This window comes from Schistocerca americana, chromosome X (genome assembly GCF_021461395.2).
Source record: "Schistocerca americana isolate TAMUIC-IGC-003095 chromosome X, iqSchAmer2.1, whole genome shotgun sequence".
NCBI lineage: Eukaryota > Metazoa > Arthropoda > Insecta > Orthoptera > Acrididae > Schistocerca > Schistocerca americana.
The window spans coordinates 822,915,177-822,939,821 of record NC_060130.1 but is presented as its reverse complement, the minus strand read 5'-3'; the positions used below and the strand labels follow the sequence as shown (position 1 = coordinate 822,939,821).

At 44.1% G+C, this 24,645-nt stretch overlaps 1 protein-coding gene across 1 annotated transcript in view; it reads right to left on the bottom strand.

The window, feature by feature from the left end:
• Positions 1 to 24,645, bottom strand: part of LOC124556338 (zinc finger protein rotund-like) — a 499,810-nt gene that overhangs the window by 91,460 nt on the left and 383,705 nt on the right. Inside the window, exon 6 of the mRNA XM_047130307.1 lies at positions 19,064 to 19,302. Within this exon, the coding sequence (XP_046986263.1) occupies positions 19,064 to 19,302 (239 nt within the window). The remainder of the gene's footprint in view (positions 1 to 19,063; positions 19,303 to 24,645) is intronic.

Genomic DNA, 24,645 nt, shown 5'->3' with positions numbered 1-24,645 from the left:
TTGCACTCTACAGCCTCATGGACTACAGTCAACGTTCGGTCTTCATCTACATAGCTTAACCCTCGACGGCCGGTGTGGCCGAGCGCTTCAGTCTGGAACCGCGCGACCGCTACGGTCGGAGGTTCGAATCCTGCCTAGGGCATGGATGTGTGTGATGTCCTTAGGTTAGTTAGGTTTAAGTAGTTCTAAGTTTTAAGGGACTGATGACCTCCGATGCTAAGTCCCATAATGCTCAGAGCCATTTGAATCATTTGAGCTTGAAACTCACAACTCGCTTCATTGCATATTAATTACTCCTTGATTCCTCAGGATGTGTTCTGTCAACCTGTATCTTCCTTTCGTCAATTTGTGCTTTAAAGCTCTTTTCTATCCAAATAAATTCGATATTTACTTGACTTTGAGCTTCAGAATGCTTCTGTAGTATCACATTTCAAATGCTTGTATGCTCTTCTGTTTATCGGCCGCTTTCCATTTCCATATAAGTCTAGATTCCAGTTAAATAACTTCAGAATAGACTTCCTGACACTTACGCTTTTATTGAATGTTAACAAATTTCTCCTTATCAGAAATATTTTCTTGATATTCAGTCTGAACTGTATATTCTCGTTACTTCTGGCGCCGTCCGTTATTTTGTTCGCTGAATAGTACATCTCATCTACTGGTTTTAATGTCTCATTTCCTAATCTAATTCCTCAGCACCAACTGATTTAATTCGACTATATTCCATTGCCGTTATTTTACTTGTCGATATTCATTTTACAACCTCTTTTCAACACACTAGCCACTCGATCTCTAAGAGAATTACGATGTCATCGGCAAATCTCAACATTTATGAATTTCTTGTTCATGGACTTATATTTCCTTTCTAAATTTCTTCTTGGTTCCCTTCACTGCCTGCTCAGTAGACAGTTCGAATATCGCGAGGATAGGTTATAAGCATGTCTCACACCTTCCTCAACAATTGCCGTCCTTCCACTCCTATAACTACCGTACGGTTTTTTGTCTTAAAAAGTTGTAGATAACCATTCGCTTCTCGCCAATCAACACTGTCAAAAGATTTTTTCTAAATCTGCAGATTCTATACGTGCAGGATTGTTTTTCTTTAGTCAGTCCGTTAAGTCGTATTGTCATTACTACCTCACATTTGTCCGGAACTCAAACTGATCTGGCCTGGCCGAGTCCTCCGGGTCGTTGCCACCCTTATATAGACAATTCGTGTTGGCATTTTGCAACCACAACTTATTAAAGTGGTGGTTTAGTAAAATCTACACCTCTCAGGGTGGAACAGGTTTATCACGTGGTTGATTTTTCCAAGGATAATTTCGCAAGTCGCTATGCTCTGGTGAGTTTTACAAAGTTAATATTCAGATCCGGTGAGGGTGAACCAGCGGTGAGACTGCACGGGACACCAGTCTAAAGTGAGTGCGCGATTTGTCAATAACCTGTATGAAGCTTCCCTGTTGATCGGCATGAAAATTAGTTTGATTACTCGCACTTAGATGAATAACTCGTTAAAAGTTTGAGTAAAGCATGAATATCTCACAACATTGCCTGGTTTCATATACTTAGATTAGAATGAAGTTGCTCCTGGGTGAGCATTTGTCTCAAATTCGGTGAAAAACGAAAACTCGAATATTTTTTTTAAAATTTCCGTTAAAGTAACAGGATGAGGCATCGGCGAGAAGAGTAAAGTATCATAAAGATGGTTAATGAACATTTATGCCCTAAATGATTCATCAGAATTATATTGACTGAGGTAAGTCGATCTTTTAGAAAATCATTCGATAAGATGGTGTTATCTGAAAGGTAAGCACACCAGCGAAACATCTCTCTGCTGAACTAAACACTGTGCATTAAACGGCTCATTAAACCGTCCGTCCACTCGACACCTTACATCATTTTTTTCTATCTGTGGTTATCGGTTAGTTAGAGAACCAACTCAAGACGGTAACGTCTTAGACCTCCTAGCAAAAAACAGACCTGCACTTCTCGAATTAGTTAACGTAGAGGAAGGTATCCATGATCATAAGTCTGTGACAGCATCTATGAGGACGGGTCCTACAAGGAATGTTAAGAAAGGTGGAGATCCACAGCGCAGAGGACAACGGCGCTCAGGTTGATGCCGCGTTCCTTGATTTGAGTAAGGCAATTGACACCGTCCCGAATTGCCATTTAATGAAAAGAAATACGAGCTTACGGAGTATCGGAGCAGACCTGCGATTGAATTCAAAACTTTCTTGCAGATAGAACTCAACACATCGCTCTTAACGGAACTAAATCGACAGATGTAAAGGTAATATCCGGAGTACCACAGCGAAGTGTGATAGGACCGTTGCTGTTCACAATATATATAAATGATATAGTAGAAAGCGTCAGACGCTCTTTAAGGCTATTCGCAGATAATGCAGTTGTTAATACCAAAGTAGCAACGCCAGAAGGTAGTAAGAATTTGCAGAACGACCTGCAGAGAATGGATGAATGGTGCAGACTCTGGCAGTTGATCCTGATCGTAAATAAATGTAACATATTGCGAATACATAGGAAAAGAAATCCACTATTGTACAGCTACGCTATTGATTACAAACAGCTGGAGGCAGCGTCTGCCGTAAAATATCTAGGCGTAATTATCCAGAGCGACTTTAAGTGGAATGACCATATAAAACAGATAGTCGTAAAAGCAGACACCAGACTCAGATTCATCGGAAGAATCTTAAAGTAAGAAGTGGCTTATAAGACGCTTGTTCGCCCGATTCTGGAGTGTTCATCTATCTGGGATCCCTATCAGGTAGGACTGATAGAGGAGATAGAGAGAGCCCGCATCTCGTGGTCGTGCGGTAGCGTTCTCGCTTCCCACGCCCGGGTTCCCGGGTTCGATTCCCGGCGGGGTCAGGGATTTTCTCTGCCTCGTGATGGCTGGGTGTTGTGTGATGTCCTTAGGTTAGTTAGGTTTAAGTAGTTCTAAGTTCTAGGGGACTGATGACCTAAGATGTTAAGTCCCATAGTGCTCAGAGCCATTTTTTTGAGGAGATAGAGAAGTTCCAACGAAGAGCGGCGCGTTCCGTCACGGGATCGTTTAGCTGGCGAGAGAGCGTTACGGAGATGCTAAACAAATTCCACTGGCAGACGTTACAAGAGAGGCGCTGTGCATCACGGGAAGATTTACTATTGAAATTTTGGGACAGTACTTTTCAGGAGGAGTCAGACAACATATTACTCCCCCCCCCCCCCCCCCCCCCACACACACACACACACACACACACACACACACACACACACACACACACACACACACACACACACACACACACACACACACACACATCTCGCGTATTGACCACGAGGAGAAAATTCGAGAAATTAGAGCCAATACAGAGGCTTACCGACAATCATTCTTCCCACGCACTATTTGCGAGTGGAACAGGGTTGGAGGGATCAGATAGTGGTACCGAAAGTACCCTCCGCCACACACCATTAAGTAGCTTGCGGAGTATGATGTAGATGTAGATGTAGATGATATCGGACACGATCCACTCAGCCAGCTTTCGATACGTAGCATGCTTCAAATTATTGTTAGTAACACTTATTTTAGTAAATGAAAAGTGTATTCAATCACAAATACACACACACACTACTCGCATTCCAAACATTTTTGCGAAGAGGCAAAATGGAGACTCGTCGGACGACACTACGCTACTGTCGAGTTTCTGTGTTGGTTGTCCCTGTGAAGACGTGCCGGTGTGGGCAACGGCCTATTGCGAGGTACTCGACTACAAATGTCCGTTGCATGCGGTTCCCTTCCCAATGTTCGGTCGGAAGCATGTTGAGATGAACCTGCATTCACAGGTAGCAGAAATCCCTGTCTGGTTTGAAACGATTCATCAGTGAGAAGGTCCCTGTCGCTTAGGATCTTTTTACCACAGTTCTTACGCCGCGTCGCACGGCTGCTGGTGGTATACCACTCCGTCTAGTCCGATACTTCTATACAAGTGACTAGCACTGTTAGCTCAGCGGATGATGGTGGCATTACCAGTTCTACACCATCCACAGCCCCAAGGCAAACAATGTGCGGTGAACTTGTTTATTAAAATCACCGTATTTTGTGATAGTTTGTTGTTGGAAACAATATAAAATCATGTAGTGGGTTATAGTGCGATTGATAATCTTCGCGGAATGACTGCAGGAGAGATAATATTTAGTGGTGCAGAAGATGAGGCCCAAAAACAAATAACAAAAACTATTACAAAAGTTTTCGATGATGCTGAGCCTCACTCATAGAGTATTTTTTGATAGAATACACCGCCATCTGACTGTTTATCACTGTATTTTTCTCCTGTACAATTTAGATTTCGTGTTTTACGCTGTTATAGAGCACCAATGCAAAGAGTTATTAGGCCAATGTCACGCCACATGTGGTGAAGTCAGCCCAAAGCAGGTCAGCAAGCCTAGCACATGTCTTTAAGATGTTACTTCTATAGTTACATCTTAAATGCATGTTCTAGTCTTGTTTGCCTGTTTTAGGCTGGCTTTACCAGATATGACGTGTTAATGGTGTAAGAACTTTCAGCATTGTACTCCATAATGGCGCAAAAGCTGAAATCTAGATTGTACAGAAGAAAAATACTGTAACATACAGTCAAATGGCGTGTACTCTTTTTTTAAAGCAATTACCCTTTGTGAAAGACAGAGCTTCCAGTTAGGAAGCACATATTGACAAAAAAGAAAAAAATATTGAAGTAGCGATAACAGTGGGTCAAAGTAATGAAAATACCTCCTCCCCGCTTGCGTTTATCTCTGCCTGCGTTTATCTCTGTATCTTCCGTACGACACGAGAACTGCGGAATATGTGATGCACATCTTCGCAAATTCCCTGACAGCAGAGGAAGGCTCGTAAGGGAGTAAGTCCATGACTCTCAGATTCATGATGCCTAGAATAAGAACAAACTATGCTTTCGAAACTGGTGTCAGCAGACACAACATCTTGTCTTAGAGCCACGAGCTGCCGATACAGTAGCATGAACAGCACTTCCATGCGCAACAGATGACCGGCTAGTTCAAATTTTCTCGCATTAGGAGAACGATTGTGAATGAAGAAGCGGGAAACTGCACTATGCGTTACAAAATATTCACATTTTTAATAACATAATAATAGTAATAATTTCACATTTTAACCTCAAGTAAAACCGGAACCATAATTTTCGGATAATAATATAAGCCATAAATAGTGTTACGCCACCTCTTCTGAACAAATTATCTTTATGAGTTGAACATTACTCTCAGACTGCTCTGTTGGCTGATAAATACATGCCTTATTCAGGTGAAATACGTATTTAATACAGACTCATGTAGTTCGGTAGATCTCAAATTTTATCTAATTGTTACACTAACTCTTTCCACTGGCACATACAAAACTTTTTTATGTCCTAACACTGTTGGTTAACTTCCAAAATAACTTGCTCAAAGTGTTTGACAGTAGAGCACGTCGAACAGGAGGAGCCAGTGTGACTGGTGGCTGAAGATTTTTTTTATAATACATCTGTAACCCACAGGGCAAGTGTTTATCGTTGACAGAGAGCTAGGGTGAGCGGTGGCACACAATCATTGTGGCATAACACAGACCTTTGTGTGAAACCTGCTCGATTGCTTTCACTCGGCAACCAGCCACAATAGGAGTGCACTTGTTAACCCGACGGGAAGGGCGATCGGCACGTTCGGGCGAATGGAAATCGCTCATAAAAAATGCAGTTTATCTGCAGGGAGGGCGCGTCCGCTTCTCGGGTAACAGGTTAGCTAGCGCCACAATGCCCCAGCTACCTGTCCAATGGCGCTGATTCACTGCCGCTGGACTACGCCAAGGTCGCAGCAACTCGGAATGACTCGCATAACTTCGCGCATCGCCACTATACGACGGGTCTAGTGTTTTAGTAAATGACCTCGATAATGAGTGGTAACAATGCCGCCTTCATTTTTTAACAGTTTGTGCTCAGGGAGTGATCTAAATACCTGTTCACTTTTTTGTACTTATTACGGATATCCGCCCCGATTGGATCTTATCATTATCTTATTTGTTCACTAATACTAACATTTTACTGTGTCTTTTCTACTTCCTACGAATAAAATAAAGCGTATTAAACTCTAAATGTAGGGCATCTTTTACACAACGCATAACCTGTTTGTTGTGAAGCTGATATGTAAATACTTTGGCTTTTAAACCTTTGAAAAAAAAACTATGTTCGTTTGCAATATACCGTAAGAACAATATTGTGTCATTTATGTACGGTGAGAAGCATGTACGATTTTGTATATCAAAATGCAACACAAATGATGTTCTTCTTGTGCTGTAAATACTTTTCATATCTTTAAGCTATTTAGTTTGTTGCATCTACAGACGTTGTGGCTAATTCGGTTAATTATTACCAGAGCAAGACGCAAGGAAACCTCAAACGCTCTGCCAAAAAACCTTCAGTGCTTTCAACTAAAAACAGCTACGTAAAAGTTGCCTTTCACCTAATGTTTTTTCATTTTAATGAACAGCCGCAGTCCTCACAACATACTTCATAATGGATGAAATTGTTAAAATCGAACGTCATTCAGGTGGTCATCTATAATACGCAACAGTCGATAACATATATTTATATAATGGCTTCTGATTTTTCTAATGTATTACTTCTCAGAACAAACCCAGTAAATGCTGTAAGAAATATCGGACTATTCTTGTTGAAGTAATTAGCTGACTTTTGTGGGAATTGAACATTATGACGTTCTAAGCTGACATTTCATGGGAACTGGACATATGATGTTCTTAGTCACTGCATACATTTTTTCACACCTCCTTATGTCTTGAATGGACTGTAAAATTAATAAGAATGCCGCTTTCAGCTATTCTTTCTTTAAAGTTAGTGACCAACTGAGATATTTATTTACCTGTTTACGCCTCGAATGGACTGTAAAACTGACAATAATAGCACTTTCATTAGTTCTTGTTTCCGTTAGCATTAAATTTAAAAGTAAAATAGAGCGCAGAGTGCTTTTGATAAAACAATTAATGTTTTCAAAACAATCTTCTGATGTATCTGAAATTAATATGTATTACTAGTTTTGACTTACGGCAATGAGACTTGAACTTTCAAGGCGAAAACTATTCAGAAACTGAGTTTCGCACAGAAAGCGATGGGGCGATTAATGTAGGGAATTACTAGTAGAGACAAAAAAAGGGCATACGGAAGAGACTGGAGTGGAAGTCGTAATGGGAATGAAATCAAGGTGAGCGGGACACGTTACCAGGCACAGTCGCTCTTCGCTGAGAGATACGAAAAGACCGAGACGACCACCCGAAGGGCAGCACGAGATTACGAAACATAAAAGAGCAATCCATCCGAGTGAAAGATGACGTCTTCGTACGCACCCTTATCACACTCTTATTCTCATGATCCCTACGCGAGACATACGATAGTGGAAGCAGAGTGGTTAGAATTATCCTAACAACGTGTCTATGAATTGTATCGATGTCTGTTGTCATTGGCACGACAGGACTCCAAACGCTGGAACGCCTATCCTATCTAGAATTGGTCGCAGTAGCATTTTGTATGCGATTTCCTTACAGATTCCACCGAAAAATCTAACTGGCGGCTTCACTGAAGAATGGCGCGTGTGACAAGCTCTGAACTGGCTCAAAACATAAGTTGCATGTCAAAACACAATTTGCAGAAATGGGGTCATCCCGCATCATCAAACTTTGGTGGTTGTGGAGTTCAACAAACTACAGAGCACATGTACCAATGTGCTATGTACAGATCACACTGGTATGCAAAACTTAAAAGACGAAAGTAACTTTCATGTCACGTGTCACTGCTCTTGGCAGCAATGCGAACAGTGCCATCTATGTGCAGGTGTCAACGGAACACAGCGCACAGGTCGTCGAACAAAGAGACACCCTCATACAGTCGCCGTGTCACTGATATTGCAGTCCTGTTACATGTGGTTGCAACTGCACCCGTCTTTTTTTTTTTTTTTTTTTTTTTCGCAACGTAGCGGTCACCTGGTGCTGTAGTTGACCGTAGCCCACTTCTTCCCCTTTCGCGCAGCATTGCCTGTGTGCGGAACGCTCCCCCATGCACGTGAAACAGTTCTGTGAGCAATACCAAAATCTTGCGTTACACTCGTCACATTTCGACCTTCTTCCAGTTTCCTGGTGATTATTTCTCGTGTGAAATCATAGAAATGTAGTCTCTGTGCCACGTTTCAGCGAACACCACCATGGAGTAACTCGCTGAGTGACACACGCCGTCTGTTCCCGTTCTTTCAATTGTCTCGTGTTCCGTGGGCCAGCCCCATTTGGCGTTACAGTCACGCTGACCTGTTGTCATGTGACATCCAACTTTCTGTGCACGACTGGGAGAGCTCTGGTAACATACTCCCGCACTTTCATCCATTTCTATCGAGTTGTTAATATGTTATCTTTATCTGTATCCTTCTTAGGTTTTGCAAAGCAGCGTATGTCCTACAAGATGTACCATTACTGAGCTGATGTCCGTCCTAAGCTCTGAAGTCGCAGTGACAGACAAATATTGGGCTAGAGTTGCTTAGATTGTTATCTTTGCCTTTAAATCTTCTGTTTCAACATTCATTTAATGTATTCTTCAAATTCCAAATTAGCATTACTTTATAAGTGACTATGACTGGAGCCGGCCGCGGTGGCCGAGCGGTTCTAGGCGCTTCAGTCCGGAACCGCGCGACTGCTACGGTCGCAGTTTCGAATCCTGCCTCGGGCATGGATGTGTGTGATGTCCTTAGGTTAGTTAGGTTTAAGTAGTTCTAAGTTCTAGGGGACTGATGACCTCCGATGTTAAGTCCCATAGTGCTCAGAGCCATTTGAACCATTTGACTATGACTGGAGTTCAACGAACTATACCGCTGTAGACTACTCGCATGACTTAAGATTTGAAATTAGTAATTAGTTTACAAATGCCGTTATGTGTGTATATACACGTATTATGTATGCTGAAGTTTGATGCCTTGGACACGAATACATAAATTTAAAGATGCACTGTACTTTCTGAGAACCCTTCCAACAAATCAGTGTGTTCATTTCGCCTTCCCTTATGCTAATTTTACGTATTCGACCCATTCCACATCAGTTCTTAGTATTACCCCTACAATAATAATTTAGTGTGGTCCAATGGTCAGGCCTGTTGCAGGTCTTTCAACTGACTATCTGTCTGTACAAGTCTTTCTGTGTTTCCTTGCGATTTTACAAAGATGATACCTGTTACAACAGTATCGTCAGCGAGCAATATTACAATGTTCTAGGTCTATCTGATAAATACAATGACGGAAAGAAATGGGAACACCAAAAAATAATTAATGTAAAGTAATGAAATTTCGGGAATACATTTGCCTAGGTAACATATTTAAGTGATTAACACTGAAAGTCACACGTTAACGTAAGAGCGAGATAAGCCATTGCAAATTTGAAATGCTGGTACATTAATTAATAAGCGATGTAACCGCCAGAATGTTGAATGCAGGCACACAAACGTGCATGCATTGCGTTGTGTAGATGCCGTACGTCAGTTTGTGGGATGGAGTTCCGTGCCTGTTGCTCTTGGTAGATCGACACAGAGGCGTTTAATGCTGTTTGTGGATAACGCTGGAGATGTTGTCCGATTATGTCCCATATATGACCGATTGGAGACAGATGGGGTGATTGAGCAGGTCAAGGCAACATGTTGACAGTCTATAGATGTCAGGTTACAATATCGGTTTGTGGGCGAGCGTTATCCTGTTGGAAAGCACCCCCTGGAATGCTGTACATGAATGGCAGCGCAGCAGGCCGAATCACCAGAGTGACATACAGTTCTCCAGTCTGATTGCATGAGATAACTACGAGAGTGCTGTAGCTGTCATACGAAATCGCGCCCCAGACCATAACTCCAGGTGCAAGTCCAGTGTGTCCAGCACGCAGACAGGATACAGACATGAGTCGCATGTGTTCAGATCCGGAGAATATACTAGCCAATCAGGCCCATGCCACTGGCCTCTGGGTACTCCATAGCCGGAATGCGATCCCCAGATTGCTCCCCCAGGACATCGTAAACTCTCCTGCTTCGACGCGGTCAATCTCCGTCTTGCATAAACCACATCTTGTCGAAATCAGAATCACTTTGGATAATGGGGACGAAATCATCTTCCAAAACCTTGACGTACCGTTCGGTAGTCACCGTGCCATCAACGAATATTATTCCGTGACTGGACAGTGCACACCACATAGTCACCTGTTGAAGGTGTAAAGACCTTTCGATTGCAAATCGCGAATTCTCAGTCCCCCAAATGCGCCAGTTTTGCTTACTGACGAACCCATCGAAATGAAAGTGAGCTTCGTCACTAAATCAAACCATACAGCGCATACTAATTCCCATCATGTCCCGCGGCCAACCACCCAATTTGAACGTCCTAACGCAAGCCGTTCAGAAGTTATGACGATTTAATTTCATATACGGTAGTTCAATAATTGTCACCGTGTATGAGCAGAGTACCTACGCTTGAACTCTGGTTCTTTCCCAGCGCAGCTACGACAATAGACAATTACAATGCCGATTGTTGCTAGGTTTACACTCGTTCTGTGTCTCCCTTGAACTACTTTAGACTGGCGTCTTTTCCGTAGTTTGTCGAGGCACTCTAACCTAAAAAACCGTCCAGTCCCCTCCACACAGCTCCCTCTACCCGTGTCGTCGTTTCCTGTGTGTAGTGGATCCCTGACCTATTAAATGGATCCCGAAAACCCATCATTCTATGGCGCAAGTCGCGAAATCTGCAGCCTACATAGTCGCAGAACCGTATGAGTCTCTGATTCTGACCCTCCATTCGGTTCTCTGCCAAAGGTCCGGAGTCGTTCAACAATGTTACAGATGGTAAGCTCCATTTTCATCTCACAAGCAAGACTGGCAGTCTTCACCACTACAGCGAGCCATCCGAAACAAGAGAGAATCTATTCTGATCCAAAGCGACACACATCGTTAGCAGAGATATGAGCCGCCTCCTGCAGTTGGCTGTACCCTGTGCTTCTCATGGCATCTGGAAGCATCCGTTCCAGATCTGGAATGTCTCCTCCCCGTATGCACACAGAGTGGGTACTGGATGATTCCTTCCCTTCCTTAGCAGTCATACCCATAAGGGGCCTCATTATGCGTCTACCGTTGGAGCTCACAGCTACCAGTAATCCCATCCTCTGTGACTGCTCAGATCTTGTCGGTCAAGAGGCTTTCCTAGAAATAGAGCAAGCTACTGCATGTTGCTCAGGATGTTTTTCAGACACGACAGTACCACGTGATGTGGTGAGGCCCTTCGATTGGCCCATCGAAATATCTATGTCCGCCCCCCCCCTCCCCCCCCCCCCCTCCCGTGATGCCTAACAGCCCAAAACTTGGGAGTTACGAGCGAAGGGTCACCAACTCAGCTCACATCTGAATAAAGCAATAATAGTCCCCATCCATGCTAAAGACGACGGAAGAAATGTACTCTGGGCAGTTATTAAAACGCGGAACTGTGCCTGATAGCCAGCCGTTGTGGCTGAGCGGTTCTAGGCGCTTCAGTCTGGAACCGCGCGACCGCTACGGTCGCAGGTTAGAATCCTGCCTCGGGCATGGATGTGTGTGATGTCCTCAGGTTAGTTAGGTTTAAGTAGTTCTAAGTTCTAGGGGACTCATGACTTCAGAAGTTAAGTCCGATAGTGCTCAGAGCCATTTTTTTGTGGCTGATAAATAAACAGACAGGAATAAAATTTAAGAGGTTAAATTAAAGAGCTCACAGGAAACTCAAAATATAGCACTTCTTTTTAGAAGCTGTGTGAACATACAAACGGAACAGTGTGCTTCTGAGCGCTGCTGCAGGGACGGAAGCTGCCAATCAACTGAAGGAGCTATCAACTGCAAGTTTGAAACAGATAACTAAAAAGTGTTACTCCACTAGTCACTTTGGCCTTAACAAATGGAAGTCGTTTCTCTGCATATGTGCGCATTACTTACAACGATGCTGGGAGCTCAAATGCGCATCTTTTTCCATAATTTACGCAACTAATCAGAAAGAATGTCGCTTACCACAGTCTATCTTGTTCAGTGTGTTATACCTATTGTTCTGTAGTTTCCCGAAGTACTAAGATTGAGAAACGAGATAAAAATATAATATGTCCATGAGATAAAATAATATGTCACAGAATTTGAATTTTTCCATGACATGGGGGATTGTCTTGCTAGCGAGAAGGAAACTTTCTGAAATACTGATCGCAGATGAGGCTACATAATGATTTATAGTCTACTGCAATGTCCTAGGCTGTTGTCTGTGGTGTGTTTTCGCGATGTTGATACGAACTTCAGAGAAAACACGGAAGGCAACTGTGTGAGTCTGAGATAAGGCAACGACTGAGCCAAAAGTTATGAAGCCAAACCTGTTGTCGTAAACTCTGTCAGGGGGCTAGGAAATCAGTAATTGTTGTTCGTACGCTACAATAAAAGGAATTATTGTGAACGTTATTGCTAGCAATTTAGGTTAGTAGAAGAAACACCACAGACTACATATGGCGCGAAATGTACACTGGCATTCTCAGTCGTCTCAGGAGACGAGGTACTGGAAGAATTGAAGCTGTAAGGACGGGTCGTGAGTGGTGCTTGGGTAGCTCAGATGGTAGAGCATTTGCCCGCGAAAGGCAAAGATCCCGAGTTCGAGTCGCGGTCCGGCACACGGTTTTAATCTGCCAGGAAGTTTCATATCAGCGCACACTCTGCTGCAGAGTGCAAATCTCATTCTAGTAATTGCAGTAGTCCAGAAATTTTTTCATTACTCGTTTCGAGACAGATAAATGAATTAATTGACAACACGACACAGCAGTAACTACATAAGAGTTACTATAATGCTGTACACAATATTATTATTATTATTGTTAGAGGGGTTAGACACAAAGCATTGACAGCCTGAAGTCGTCAAATTTCTGTCAGTTCAGAAACAAGGAGTGCAGCAATTAAGTGATTTACAAACAGTAAGTATAGTGCACACATCTGGACCTGTTTGATTTTAAATGGCGTTGCAGTGCGCAGGTCAAGCAGGTGTCTCAATGGAGAGTAATAGTACAGGGGATGTATGTTTTGTAACAAGTGTCTAATCTCATGTGTATAGCTAGCTTACTTATCTGGGGAGGAGTTGTGAGTAACACTTGCGATGCACCACGAGTTCTTTCTTCATTCATTTTCACACACACACACACACACACACACACACACACACACACAAACAAAAAATCATTCATCTTTCGTCATATTAAAAACAAAAGTGTCCCAAGAAATTCTTTCATTCTACAGTTTAGTTAGGTGCTGAAGTTGGTGATTATGTGCGGCAGGGGAGGCAACAGATGGCAGAGGTAGGAGGTAGTAGCTGATGTCTGATTGCACTCAAGGGTATTGGTCTAAGAAAGACTGGGAACCACTGTCTTAGATAACCTGAAGTTTTATGGGATTGGTGGTATAGTCAACCAGTGGACACTGTCATATCTAACCAAAAGAATGCAAAATGTTGTACTTAGTAATTCAATCAACGTAGGCGGGAGACATTGTTTTGATTGGGGAGAAACCACGTATAGGGGTCCCCAAAGCTCAGTCATAGGTCCACTATTTTCCTTATATATGTAAACGATCTTCCGTCTAATATACAACAAGGAAAATTAGTTATTTTTGCAGAAGACACTAGTATTGTACTCAATCAGGGCATACACACAGAAAGAGAAGAAATGGTAAACAGTATCCTTAAAAGTATCGTTGACTGGTTCTATGCGAATTGATCACCCTCATTTCAAAAAGGCACAACATATTCAGTTCTATACAACTAGGGGTACTAACTACTGATAAGTGAACACATGGCGAGAAAATAATTAATAGGGCGGATACTTCAAAATTCTAAGCGTTCCTTACCAGTAAGAATTTAGAGTCTTCAGGACAAAAGGGGGTACACACTGCCACAATAAATTTTTTGATAACTTACGCAGTGCTATAAACTGTATGACAGACAGCAAAGCAAAATTAGAAAACAAACTGAAAAATTTTCTCCTTGACAGCTCCTATTCCGCAGAAGAATTTAAATTACTATAATGTGCTACAGGTGGTGGGTAGGAATTACTAACTCATATCTGTATATTTAATAATAATAATAATAATAATAATAATAATGAATAAAATTTATACACTGAAGAGCCAAAGAAACTCGTACACCTGCCTAATATCGTGTAGGACCCCTCGAGCACACGAGTGTCGCAATACGACGTGGCATGGACTCAACCAATGTCTGAAGTAGTGCTGGAGGGAATTGACACCATCAATTCTGCAGGGCTGCCAATAAATCCGTAAGAGTACGAGGGGATCGAGATCTCTTCTGAACAGCACGTTGCAAGGGATCCCAGATATGCTGAATAATGTTCTTGTCTAGGGAGTTTTGTGGCCAGCGGAAGTGTTTAAATTCAGAAGAATGTTCCTGGAGCCACTCTGTAGCAATTCTGGACGTGTGGGTGTCGCATTGTCCTGCTGGAATTGTCCAAGTCCTCCAGAATGCACAATGGACATGAATGGATGCAGGTGATCATACAGGATTCTTACGTACGTGTCACCTATCAAAGTCGCATATAGACGTATCAGGGGCCACATACCACTCAAACTGCACACGCCCCACACCATTAAAGGCCTCCACCAGCTTGAACAGTCCTATGCTGACATGCAGGGTCCATGGATTCATGAGGTTGTCTCCATACCCGTGCACGTCCATCCGCTCGATACAACTTGAAACGAGACTCGTCTGACCAGGCAACATGGTTCCAGTCATCAACAGTCCAGTGTAGGTGTTGACGGGCGAAGGCGAGGCGTAAAGCTTTGTGTCGTGCAGTCATCAAGGGTACACGAGTGGGCTTTGGGCTCAGAAAGCCCATATCGATGGTGTTTCGTTGAATGGTTCGCACGCTAACACTTGTTGCTGGCCCAGCATTGAAATCTGCAGCAATTTTCGGAAGGGTTGCACTTCGGTCACTTTGAACGATTCTCTTCAGTCGTCGTTGGTCCCGTTCTTGCAGGATCTTTTTCCGGCCGCACCGATGCCGGAGATTTGATGTTTTACCGGATGCCTGATATTCACGCTACACTCGTGAAATAGTTGTACGAGCAAATCCCCACTTCATCGCTAGTTCGGAGATTCTGTGTCCAATTGATCGTGCGCCGACTATAATGCCACGTTCAAACTAAATTAATTCTTGATAATCTGCCATTGTAGCTGAAATAACAGATCTAACAACTGCGCCAGAGACTGCTACGGTCGCAGGTTCGAATCCTACCTAGGGCATGGACGTGTGTGATGTCCTTGGGTTAGTTAGGTTTAAGTAGTTCTAAGTTCCAGGGGGCTGATGGCCTCAGATGTTAAGTCCCATAGTGCTCAGAGCCATTTGAATTTGTTGTCTTATATAGGCGTTACCGACTGCAGCGCCGTCATCTGCCTATTTATAAATCTCTGTATTTGAATACGCATGCCTATACCAGTTTCTTTGGCGCTTCAGTGTAAATGATCAGCATGTAGCCATAATTACAAATTGCGAAGGGAGTTCTCCAAGTAATTCAACACATTATTTTCGGCCATTTTCGGTTGCGAAAACGCGGTTGTTGTCGGGCATCAAGGACTACTCCCGTTTCAGGCCCTATAGTTTCAATGGAGTTCCGATATGTGGCGGCGCTAGACGTAGCTTTCAAATCGGCGTCTGTAACGAAGGTGCGTCCCAATTAGAAAAGTGTCATTGAGTTCGTTTTGGCGGAAAACCAGAGAATCGCAAATATTAATAGCCACTTACAGAATGTCTAGGGAGACCTATAAGTGAACAAAAGCACGGTAAGCCGTTGGGCCAAGCGTCTGTCATTGTCGCAAGAAGGTCGCATACACCTATCCGATACGCCGCGTGCCAGCCGGCCGCACACAGCTGTCGCGCCTGGATTGTTGATGCGTGCGTAGACTCTTATTCGAAGTGCTCGACGGATCACAATCAAACACCTCGCTGCTCAAGTGGGCGTCCCTGTTGGTAGTACTGACACTCGTCCAGCAGTTGGGCTACTCAAAGGTGGGTGCCCGCTGGTGCCTCATCGCCTAACAGAAGACGATAAAGAGCAACAAAGGAACACCTTTGCAGAGTTGCTTGCGGTCTATGAGGATAATCGTGACATTTCTTTGACGAACATCGTGAGAGGCGTGGGTTCATCACTTAGAACTGGAAACAAGTCTGCAGTTCATGGAGTGGTGCCACACCACTTCTCCTCCGAAGAAAATGTTCAGAGCCGCACCCTCAGCCGGCAAAGTCATGGTCATTGTCTCCTGGGACTCTGAAAGTTATTCTGTTTGCTTCCCTCCCTCACGGTGCAACGATCAACTCTGAAGTCTGGTGTGCTACACTGAGGAAATTGAAGAACCGACTTCAGCGTGTTCTTCGTCACAAAAAAAAAGCAAACCAATTTCTTCTTCTGCATGACAACGCAAGGCCTCACACCAGTCTGCACATCCGAGAGGTCACAAAACTTCGTTGGACTGTTGTTCGTCATCGACCCTACAGTCCGCATCTCGCACTCTCCGACTTCTGCCTGTTTGGCCTGATTGCTGCACTTCGCTCGTCGATGATGGGCAGGTTACTGATGCAGCATGACGGCGACCAGTAGAGTGGTACCGCGCGGGAATACAGGTCCTCGCGGTGAGGTGACGTAAGGCAGTCGCACTGAACAGAGATAATTTTGAAAAATACGGTTTTGCAGCCAAAGGAGTGGGGAACAGTATGCTGTATTGAAATCCTGAAAAACCTAGACTGGTTTCAGAAAAAAATGTGTTGTATTACTGACTGAACGCCCCCCGTAATTTGTGATGTGAATCTAAACTCATTTCGCAATATTACGATCTACCGATCCATGGAATATGAAACAAACAAACTGTGTACTTTTTATGTGGCACTGGAAAGAGAGTTTTGAAGAGGACTTCAGTGATACAACATTTGTGAAACTTGATGCAATAATGAGGTGTGTAAGGAGGAGAGGTCCTATAAACATCTGTCCTGTTGAAAATAAACACGTAACTCTGGTACAGTTCTTGTGTTCCTTATTATGACTATCAATTAAAGTACTCAAAATGTTGACCTCGAGCACTGGTACCTGCTACGAGGACAGTTCAATAAGTAATGCAACACATTTTTTTCTGGAACAGGGGTTGTTTTATTCAGCATTGAAATACACCAGGTTATTCCCCAATCTTTTAGCTACACAACACTATTTTTCAACGTAATCTCCATTCAATGCTACGGCCTTACGCCACCTTGAAATGAGGGCATGTATGCCTGCACGGTACCATTCCACTGGTCGATGTCGGAGCCAACGTCGTACTGCATCAATAACTTCTTCATCCGCGTAGTGCCTCCCACGGATTGCGTCCTTCATTGGGCCAAACATATGGAAATCCGACGGTGCGAGATCGGGGCTGTAGGGTGCATGAGGAAGAACAGTCCACTGAAGTTTTGTGAGCTCCTCTCGGGTGCGAAGACTTGTGTGAGGTCTTGCGTTGTCATGAAGAAGGAGAAGTTCGTTCAGATATTTGTGCCTACGAACACGCTGAAGTCGTTTCTTCAATTTCTGAAGAGTAGCACAATACACTTCAGAGTTGATCGTTTGACCATGGGAAAGGACATCGAACAGAATAACCCCTTCAGCGTCCCAGAAGACTGTAACCATGACTTTACCGGCTGAGGGTATGGCTTTAAACTTTTTCTTGGTAGGGGAGTGGGTGTGGCGCCACTCCATTGATTGCCGTTTTGTTTCAGGTTCGAAGTGATGAACCCATGTTTCATCGCCTGTAGCAATCTTTGACAAGAAATTGTCACCCTCAGCCACATGACGAGCAAGAAATTCCGCACAGATGGTTCTCCTTTGCTCTTTATGGTGTTCGGTTAGACAACGAGGGACCCAGCGGGAACAAACCTTTGAATATCCCAACTGGTGAACAATTGTGACAGCACTACCAACAGAGATGTCAAGTTGAGCACTGAGTTGTTTGATGGTGATCCGTCGATCATCTGGAACGAGTGTGATCGCACGCTCCGCCATTGGAGGAGTCACAGCTGTGCACGGCCGGCCCGCACGCGGGAGATCAGACAGTCTTGCTTGACCTTGCGGCGATGATGACACACGCTTTGCCCAACGACTCACCGTGCTTTTGTCCACTGCCAGATCACCGTAGACATTCTGCAAGCGCCTATGAATATCTGAGATGCCCTGGTTTTCCACCAAAAGAAACTCGATCACTGCCCATTGTTTGCAACGCACATCCGTTACAGACGCCATTTTAACAGCTCCGTACAGCGCTACCACCTGTCGGAAGTCAATGAAACTATACGAGACGAAGCGGGAATGTTTGAAAATATTCCACAAGAAATTTCCAGTTTTTTCAACCAAAATTGGCCGAGAAAAAAAATGTGTTGCATTACTTATTGAACTACCCTCGTATATAGAGATTATGAACAGACAGAGCTTCACGTGGCATTTAATTTGCACTTTCGGTAGCGCAGGCCCCTGATGTGTGTCATTTCGTATCTTCGGAAGTCCTCTTCGTTTCGCCTCGTTGTACGCCTTTGTGTTTCTTCCATCCTCTACCTCCTACAGCCTCCCCCTAGGCTCTTGCCAATACTTATCCCACACCCTTTCTCGTGCATCTAAATCCTTCGGCTAGCAACTGTTATCAGGAGGGCACAACACCGCCGTCCTCACAGGTTTCGAGACCCACACATAGCAAACATCTCATCGAGCTTAAGACCGTCGTTTTTATTCCTATTAACGTATATTATGTAGATTTAATTTAATTTATTCGAAAGCAGAAGAGCGCTGATATCGCCCCTTTCAACCCCCCAACAGCCGACCGGTCTCGAGGAGAAAAAAAATAACGTTAGTTTTCAACATCCCGAACCCGAATGGGCCAGAAACGTGTGTTGAGGTTCATTCTGCAAGAAGAAATTGAGGGCTGGGCTTACCTGAGGACACATCTTGCACTGGTACTTGCGCGGGGGCGGGCCGCCGTTGGTGGCGGGCGCCTGCTTGGAGGCGTTGATGGGCTGCGGCACGACGAGCATGGCGGCCGGCGGCGCGGGGGCGGCGCCGGCGTGCGCGTGCGGGTGCGCGTGCGTGGGCGGAGAGGCGCAGCTGCTGGAGCTGGAGGAGCGCGCCGCCAGCGCGCCGCCCAACTGCTGGTCCTCGGCGCCGCCGCCTCCGCCTGCGCCGACACACGCGTTACGCTCCAGAAATTCTTTTATATTTCTACGTCGATCATTTTCTAAATGCCTTAACTAACCTACGGAAAATAAAACAGAATGAAAACTTAAGTGCCTTGCAAGTGCCGCAAAATTTAACACAGGATAAGTTCCAGTTGTGTGAGTGCCTGCCCACGTGGAAGGGCTGCAGGGAACATTCCACAGCCTGACCGTACTTGCTATCAACAACAAATCCACAGCCAGAAACAGCAAATCACAGCAAGTTGAGTAAGGCAACACAGAAAGACCGTCTTTGAGAACTGAGGCACAAACGACTGAAGGAAACAGCGTTCGACTCATTAACGCGGTAGACAGTACACTAGCTGAACAAAAGTATCCGGACACCCTTCGCCTACATACGGCTCGATCTCTATTGAAGAACCTGCCTCGAGATAACTGGGTGTTTGTGTTGTCCTCATCATTTCATCATCATTCATGCAAGTGGCAAGATTGTACTGAGAAAAGGTTGGGAATTTGTACTCCCCACAATCCAAACATCATCATCACCATCATCATCTATTGAGGACACTTCCAATAAGGTGTGTCAGTGTCTGTCCAGGAATGTGAAACCATTGTTCCTCGAGAGCCGTAACCAGAGAAAGTAGTGACGTTGGATGCTGGCGTGTCGAGGGAAGTTGACGTTCTAACTCATTCCAAACGTGTTCCACTGGGTTCAGGTCAGGACCTTCGGCTGGCCAGTCCGTCTCAGGAATATTAATCTCCACAAACCATTGCCTCACAGCTGCTGCTTTATGACGTAGTGCATTGTCCTGTTGGTACAAACAACCGTCGCCTCCGAACTGTTCCTCTACATACTCTGTAGACAACGATGCAAAATATGTTCATATCCTTCCGCATTTAGCGTTTTATTAAGCGCAGTGAGGGAATCATACTCTAACCACGAAAAACAACCCCGTACCGTAAGACAGCCTCCAGCGTACTTCACTGCGCAGCCATTCGCCAAACCCAAACCCTTCCATCGGATTGCTACGGGATCCATCACTCCACATCACTCGTTACACCACCTGAAAGCTCGCTTTGCAGACTACAGAAATGTGTGGCTTACGAAGAGGTGCTCGACCGTGGTACCCCATTCTTTCTAACTCCTTGTGCACAGTCATTGTGCTAGCTTTACTGCTGAGAGATCTTTGGAACTCACAAGTGATTCCTTCCTCAGAAGCCGCGCGGGGTAGCTGCGCGGTCAAGGGCGTCTTGCCACGGTTCGCGCGGCTCCCCCAGTCGGAGGTTCGAGTGCTCCCTCGGGCCTGGATGTGCGTGTTGTCCTTAACGTAAGTTGGTCAGATTAAGTAGTGTGTAAGCCTAGGGACCGATGACCTCAGCATTTTCGTCCCATAGGAACTTACTGTTGTGGACTGGCAAGACAGCCAATCCACAGTGACGGGTAACCGAAAGGCACGCGTTTAATTACACGCAGACTGTCGTGAGGTCTGAAACAGGATACGTAATGAATGCTATAAAGAAAAGTGCGTAGCTGCTGGAATACTTAACTTTAATCCACAATTGGTGAACATTGGTCTTGTTACTGTACATGCTTCATTAGATACATAGCAAAGGATAAAATGGCGCCTTGCTAGGTCGTAGCAATTGACTTAGCTGAAGGCTATGCTAACTATCGTCTCGGCAATTGAGAGCGTAATTCTCAGTGAACCTTTCCTAGCAACGTCGGCTGTACAACTGGGGCGAGTGCCAGGACGTCTCTCTAGACCTGCGTGTGGCGGCGCTCGGTCTGCAATCACTGATAGTGGCGACACGCGGGTCCGACGTATACTACCGGACCGCGGCCGATTTAAAGGCTACCACCTAGCAAGTGTGGTGTCTGGCGGTGACACCACACTTACCACTACCACGTTCCTCAGAATTCGTGTGAACTTTTACAACTACCCTACGCAGTGCTCGACGACCCCTGTCCGTCAGGACGTGATAATCGTCTGGTCTCGATTTAGTTGTGGTTGTTATTTTGCATTTCCACTACGTAGTCACATCAGCAAAAGTAGATTTGGGCTGCTTTTGAAGGGTTGAAATGTCCCTGATGCATTTGTTACTCAGGTGATATCTAGTGAATAGCGCAGGTGGGAAGTCATGAGCTTTCCTGGTGTTACTGTCGCTCTGCTGACTTCCTCGTGACATCTAGCGGTCAGTTAAGCATTACGTAGGGGTGTCTGGATACTTTTGATTAGGCGGCGTACGTTCACAGTGTCGTAATGCTTAGTGAAATATCGATAACGGTAAGTGGATACTACGATATTATAGCGTGTAGATTATGACGTTGTGACAGTTTTCAGAGATTTTGTTGCTGTTGTAGAGCTCAAATCAATTGCATGATATAAGTAGTTCTCAAATTTTTTGACGTATTATTTTCAAACGCTGCTCTAATTAACTAATACAAACCAATTATTATTATTATCATTATTATTATTCCATTGAAACATTATATATATTTCGTTATAAATATACACTTGTTATTAATATATTAAAAGATTTTATATTTTGTAGTGACGTTATTATCAAAAATCGTAGTCATTTTAGAAGCGGGAGTGACGGGAAGTTCCGTTAGGAGTGGCTGGCTCTGAGCACTATGGGACTCAACTGCTGTTGTCATAAGTCCCCTAAAACTTAGAACTACTTAAACCTAACTAACCTAAGGACAGCACACAACACCCAGCCATCACGAGGCAGAGAAAATCCCTGACCCCGCCGGGAATCGAACCCGGGAACCCGGGCGTGGGAAGCGAGAACGCTACCGCACGACCACGAGATGCGGGCTCCGTTAGGAGTGACGGAGGGACAGAGTGACATTAACAAACTCATCTCTCTCCTCTCCCCCCCTCCCCCTCCTCCCAAAATCGAACCCTGAATGCGCGACTGACGAGGACATTACTCAGATCCTAATGTTGTGTATCGTACCTCGGTTTAGCTACATTTCTAAGAATACACATTTCGCCGTATTCCGCCTCGGCTATACAGTGTGTATCCTAAATAAAGGCAAAGCTCTCTGTGTCAGTTTTTCCCCAAGCGGCTCATAATCCGTTCGCGAGGTTGTTCCGCGCCCCTTAAAGAGTGTGCGCGTAATAACGTCTCGCTTGTGTCGACAGTAACCAATTCCGTTGCACTCAGATGTATAGCCTGTTCGCACTAGAAGCGGCAGACACGTTCCTAAAAGAGGAAATGTCGTATTTATCTGACGCTCAGTGAAATCTCTAACAGCTTGCAGCCATTCGTCTCACGCTATGACGTAGTAAGTTGACGTATAGCTTTTACGCTTGAATGCAGAGGGTTTAAAATCCCAGTCCGGTCATCCAAATTATATTTTCCGTTGCATTTCTAAATAATGTGTGCTGAGTGCCGCAACGGTTATTTTTAAATAAAAAATAAAAAAATAGAAATAAAACATTGAGTTTCCATTCTTCCACATTCGGAACTTGTCCTAATAAATGACTTCGTCGTCAAAAGGACCTTAAATCCTACTTTTTCCCGTTCCTTGTATCAGTTATGCGGCGAAGCATTCATCGAGAAACTTCTTTGAATTAGGTAAATCGTTCAATTTCCTCAGTACCACACAAGTGGCTCGTAGTGAAATTGCGTGCTTATGGAATATCGTCTCAGTTATGTGACTGGATTTGTGATTTCCTGTCAGAGAGGTCACAGTTCGTAGTAATTGACGGAAAGTCCTCGAGTAAAACAGAAGTGATTTCTGGCGTTTCCCAAGTTAGTGTTATAGGCCCTTTGCTCTTCCTTATCTATATAAACGATTTGAGAGACAATCTGAGCAGCCGTCTTCGGTTGTTTGCAGATGACGCTGTCGTTTATCAACTAATAAAGTGATCAGAAGATCAAAACAAACTGAAAAACGATTTAGAAGACATATCGGAATGGTGCGAAAAGTGGCAGTTGACCCTAAATAACGAAAAGTGTGAGGTCATCCACATGAGTGCTAAAAGGAACTCGTTTAACTTCGGTTATACGATAAATCAGTCTAATCTAAAAGCCGTAAATTCAACTAAACACCTAAGCATTACGAAACTTCCTGGCAGATTAAAACTGTGTGCCGGACCGAGACTCGAACTCGGGAACTTTGCCTTTCGCCGGAAAGTGCTCTACCAACTGAGCTACCCAAGCACGACTCACGCCCCGTATTACAATTACGAACAACTTAAACTGGAAGGAACACATAGAAAATGTTGTGGGGAAGGCTAACCAAAGACTGCGTTTTATTGGCAGGACACTTAGAAAATGTAACAGACCTACTAAGGAGACTGCCTACACTATGCTTGTCTGTCCTCTTTTAGAATACTGCTGCGCGGTGTGGGATCTTACCAGATAGGACTGACGGAGTTCATCGAAAAAGTTCAAAGAAAGGCAACACGTTTTGTATTATCGCGAAATATGGGAGAGAGTGTCACAGAAATGATACAGGATTTGGGCTGGAAATCATTAAAAGAAAGGCGTTTTTCGTTGTGACGGAATCTTCTCACGAAATTCTAATCACCAACTTTCTCCTCCGAATGCGAAAATATTTTGTTGACACCGACTTAAATAGGGAGGAACGATCACCACGATAAAATAAGGGAAATCAGAGATCGTACGTAAAGATATAACAAATACATAATAATCTCCAATGCAACATAAAAAAATAAAAATTGTACTAGTACTTCTTTGGAGTTTAGTTTCCGTCTCAGAAGCTTTCTTTGCACACTCTGCCAATTTTTGTACAGTATTCAAGGCAGATTGCTGCTTATAATGGTAAACATAACAACTCTTCCTCTTCTTTTTTGGGTCATAGGTGGAGCATGTCTTGCGTTTTTCCAGTCGTTCTACGACGACTTCTGCTCCTGGTTCTGCTACGAATGGATGCACGAAGTTCACAACGTATGTGAGAGTAGTTGACTCGCTTTTTTATTTGTGGTGTCACCAATGTGTATGCAAGCTTCTTCAAAAACTTAAAGCGGTTGATTTGGGTAGTGTCTTTATTGGTGTAATGAAGGACAAAGGTATTTACCCCACTTAGGTCCAACATGAGGAAAAACGATGCCATTGGCCATCATGGGGTACGTCGTGCAGAGGAATACTTGGCACACTTCTCATTTAGGGCATCTACACCATCTTTACTGCCATTATAGTATGAAGTATTATGTATGGTTTCCTCCATCACCATCTTTACATTCATCATAGTGCACAGACGATATTAGAGTCACTACCCTACTCTTTTTCGGCATAAATGAAACTAGAGTTAGATCATGCATGAATGCATACATTGAAGAACTGACTTCCTTGCTTCTTCTCATAGG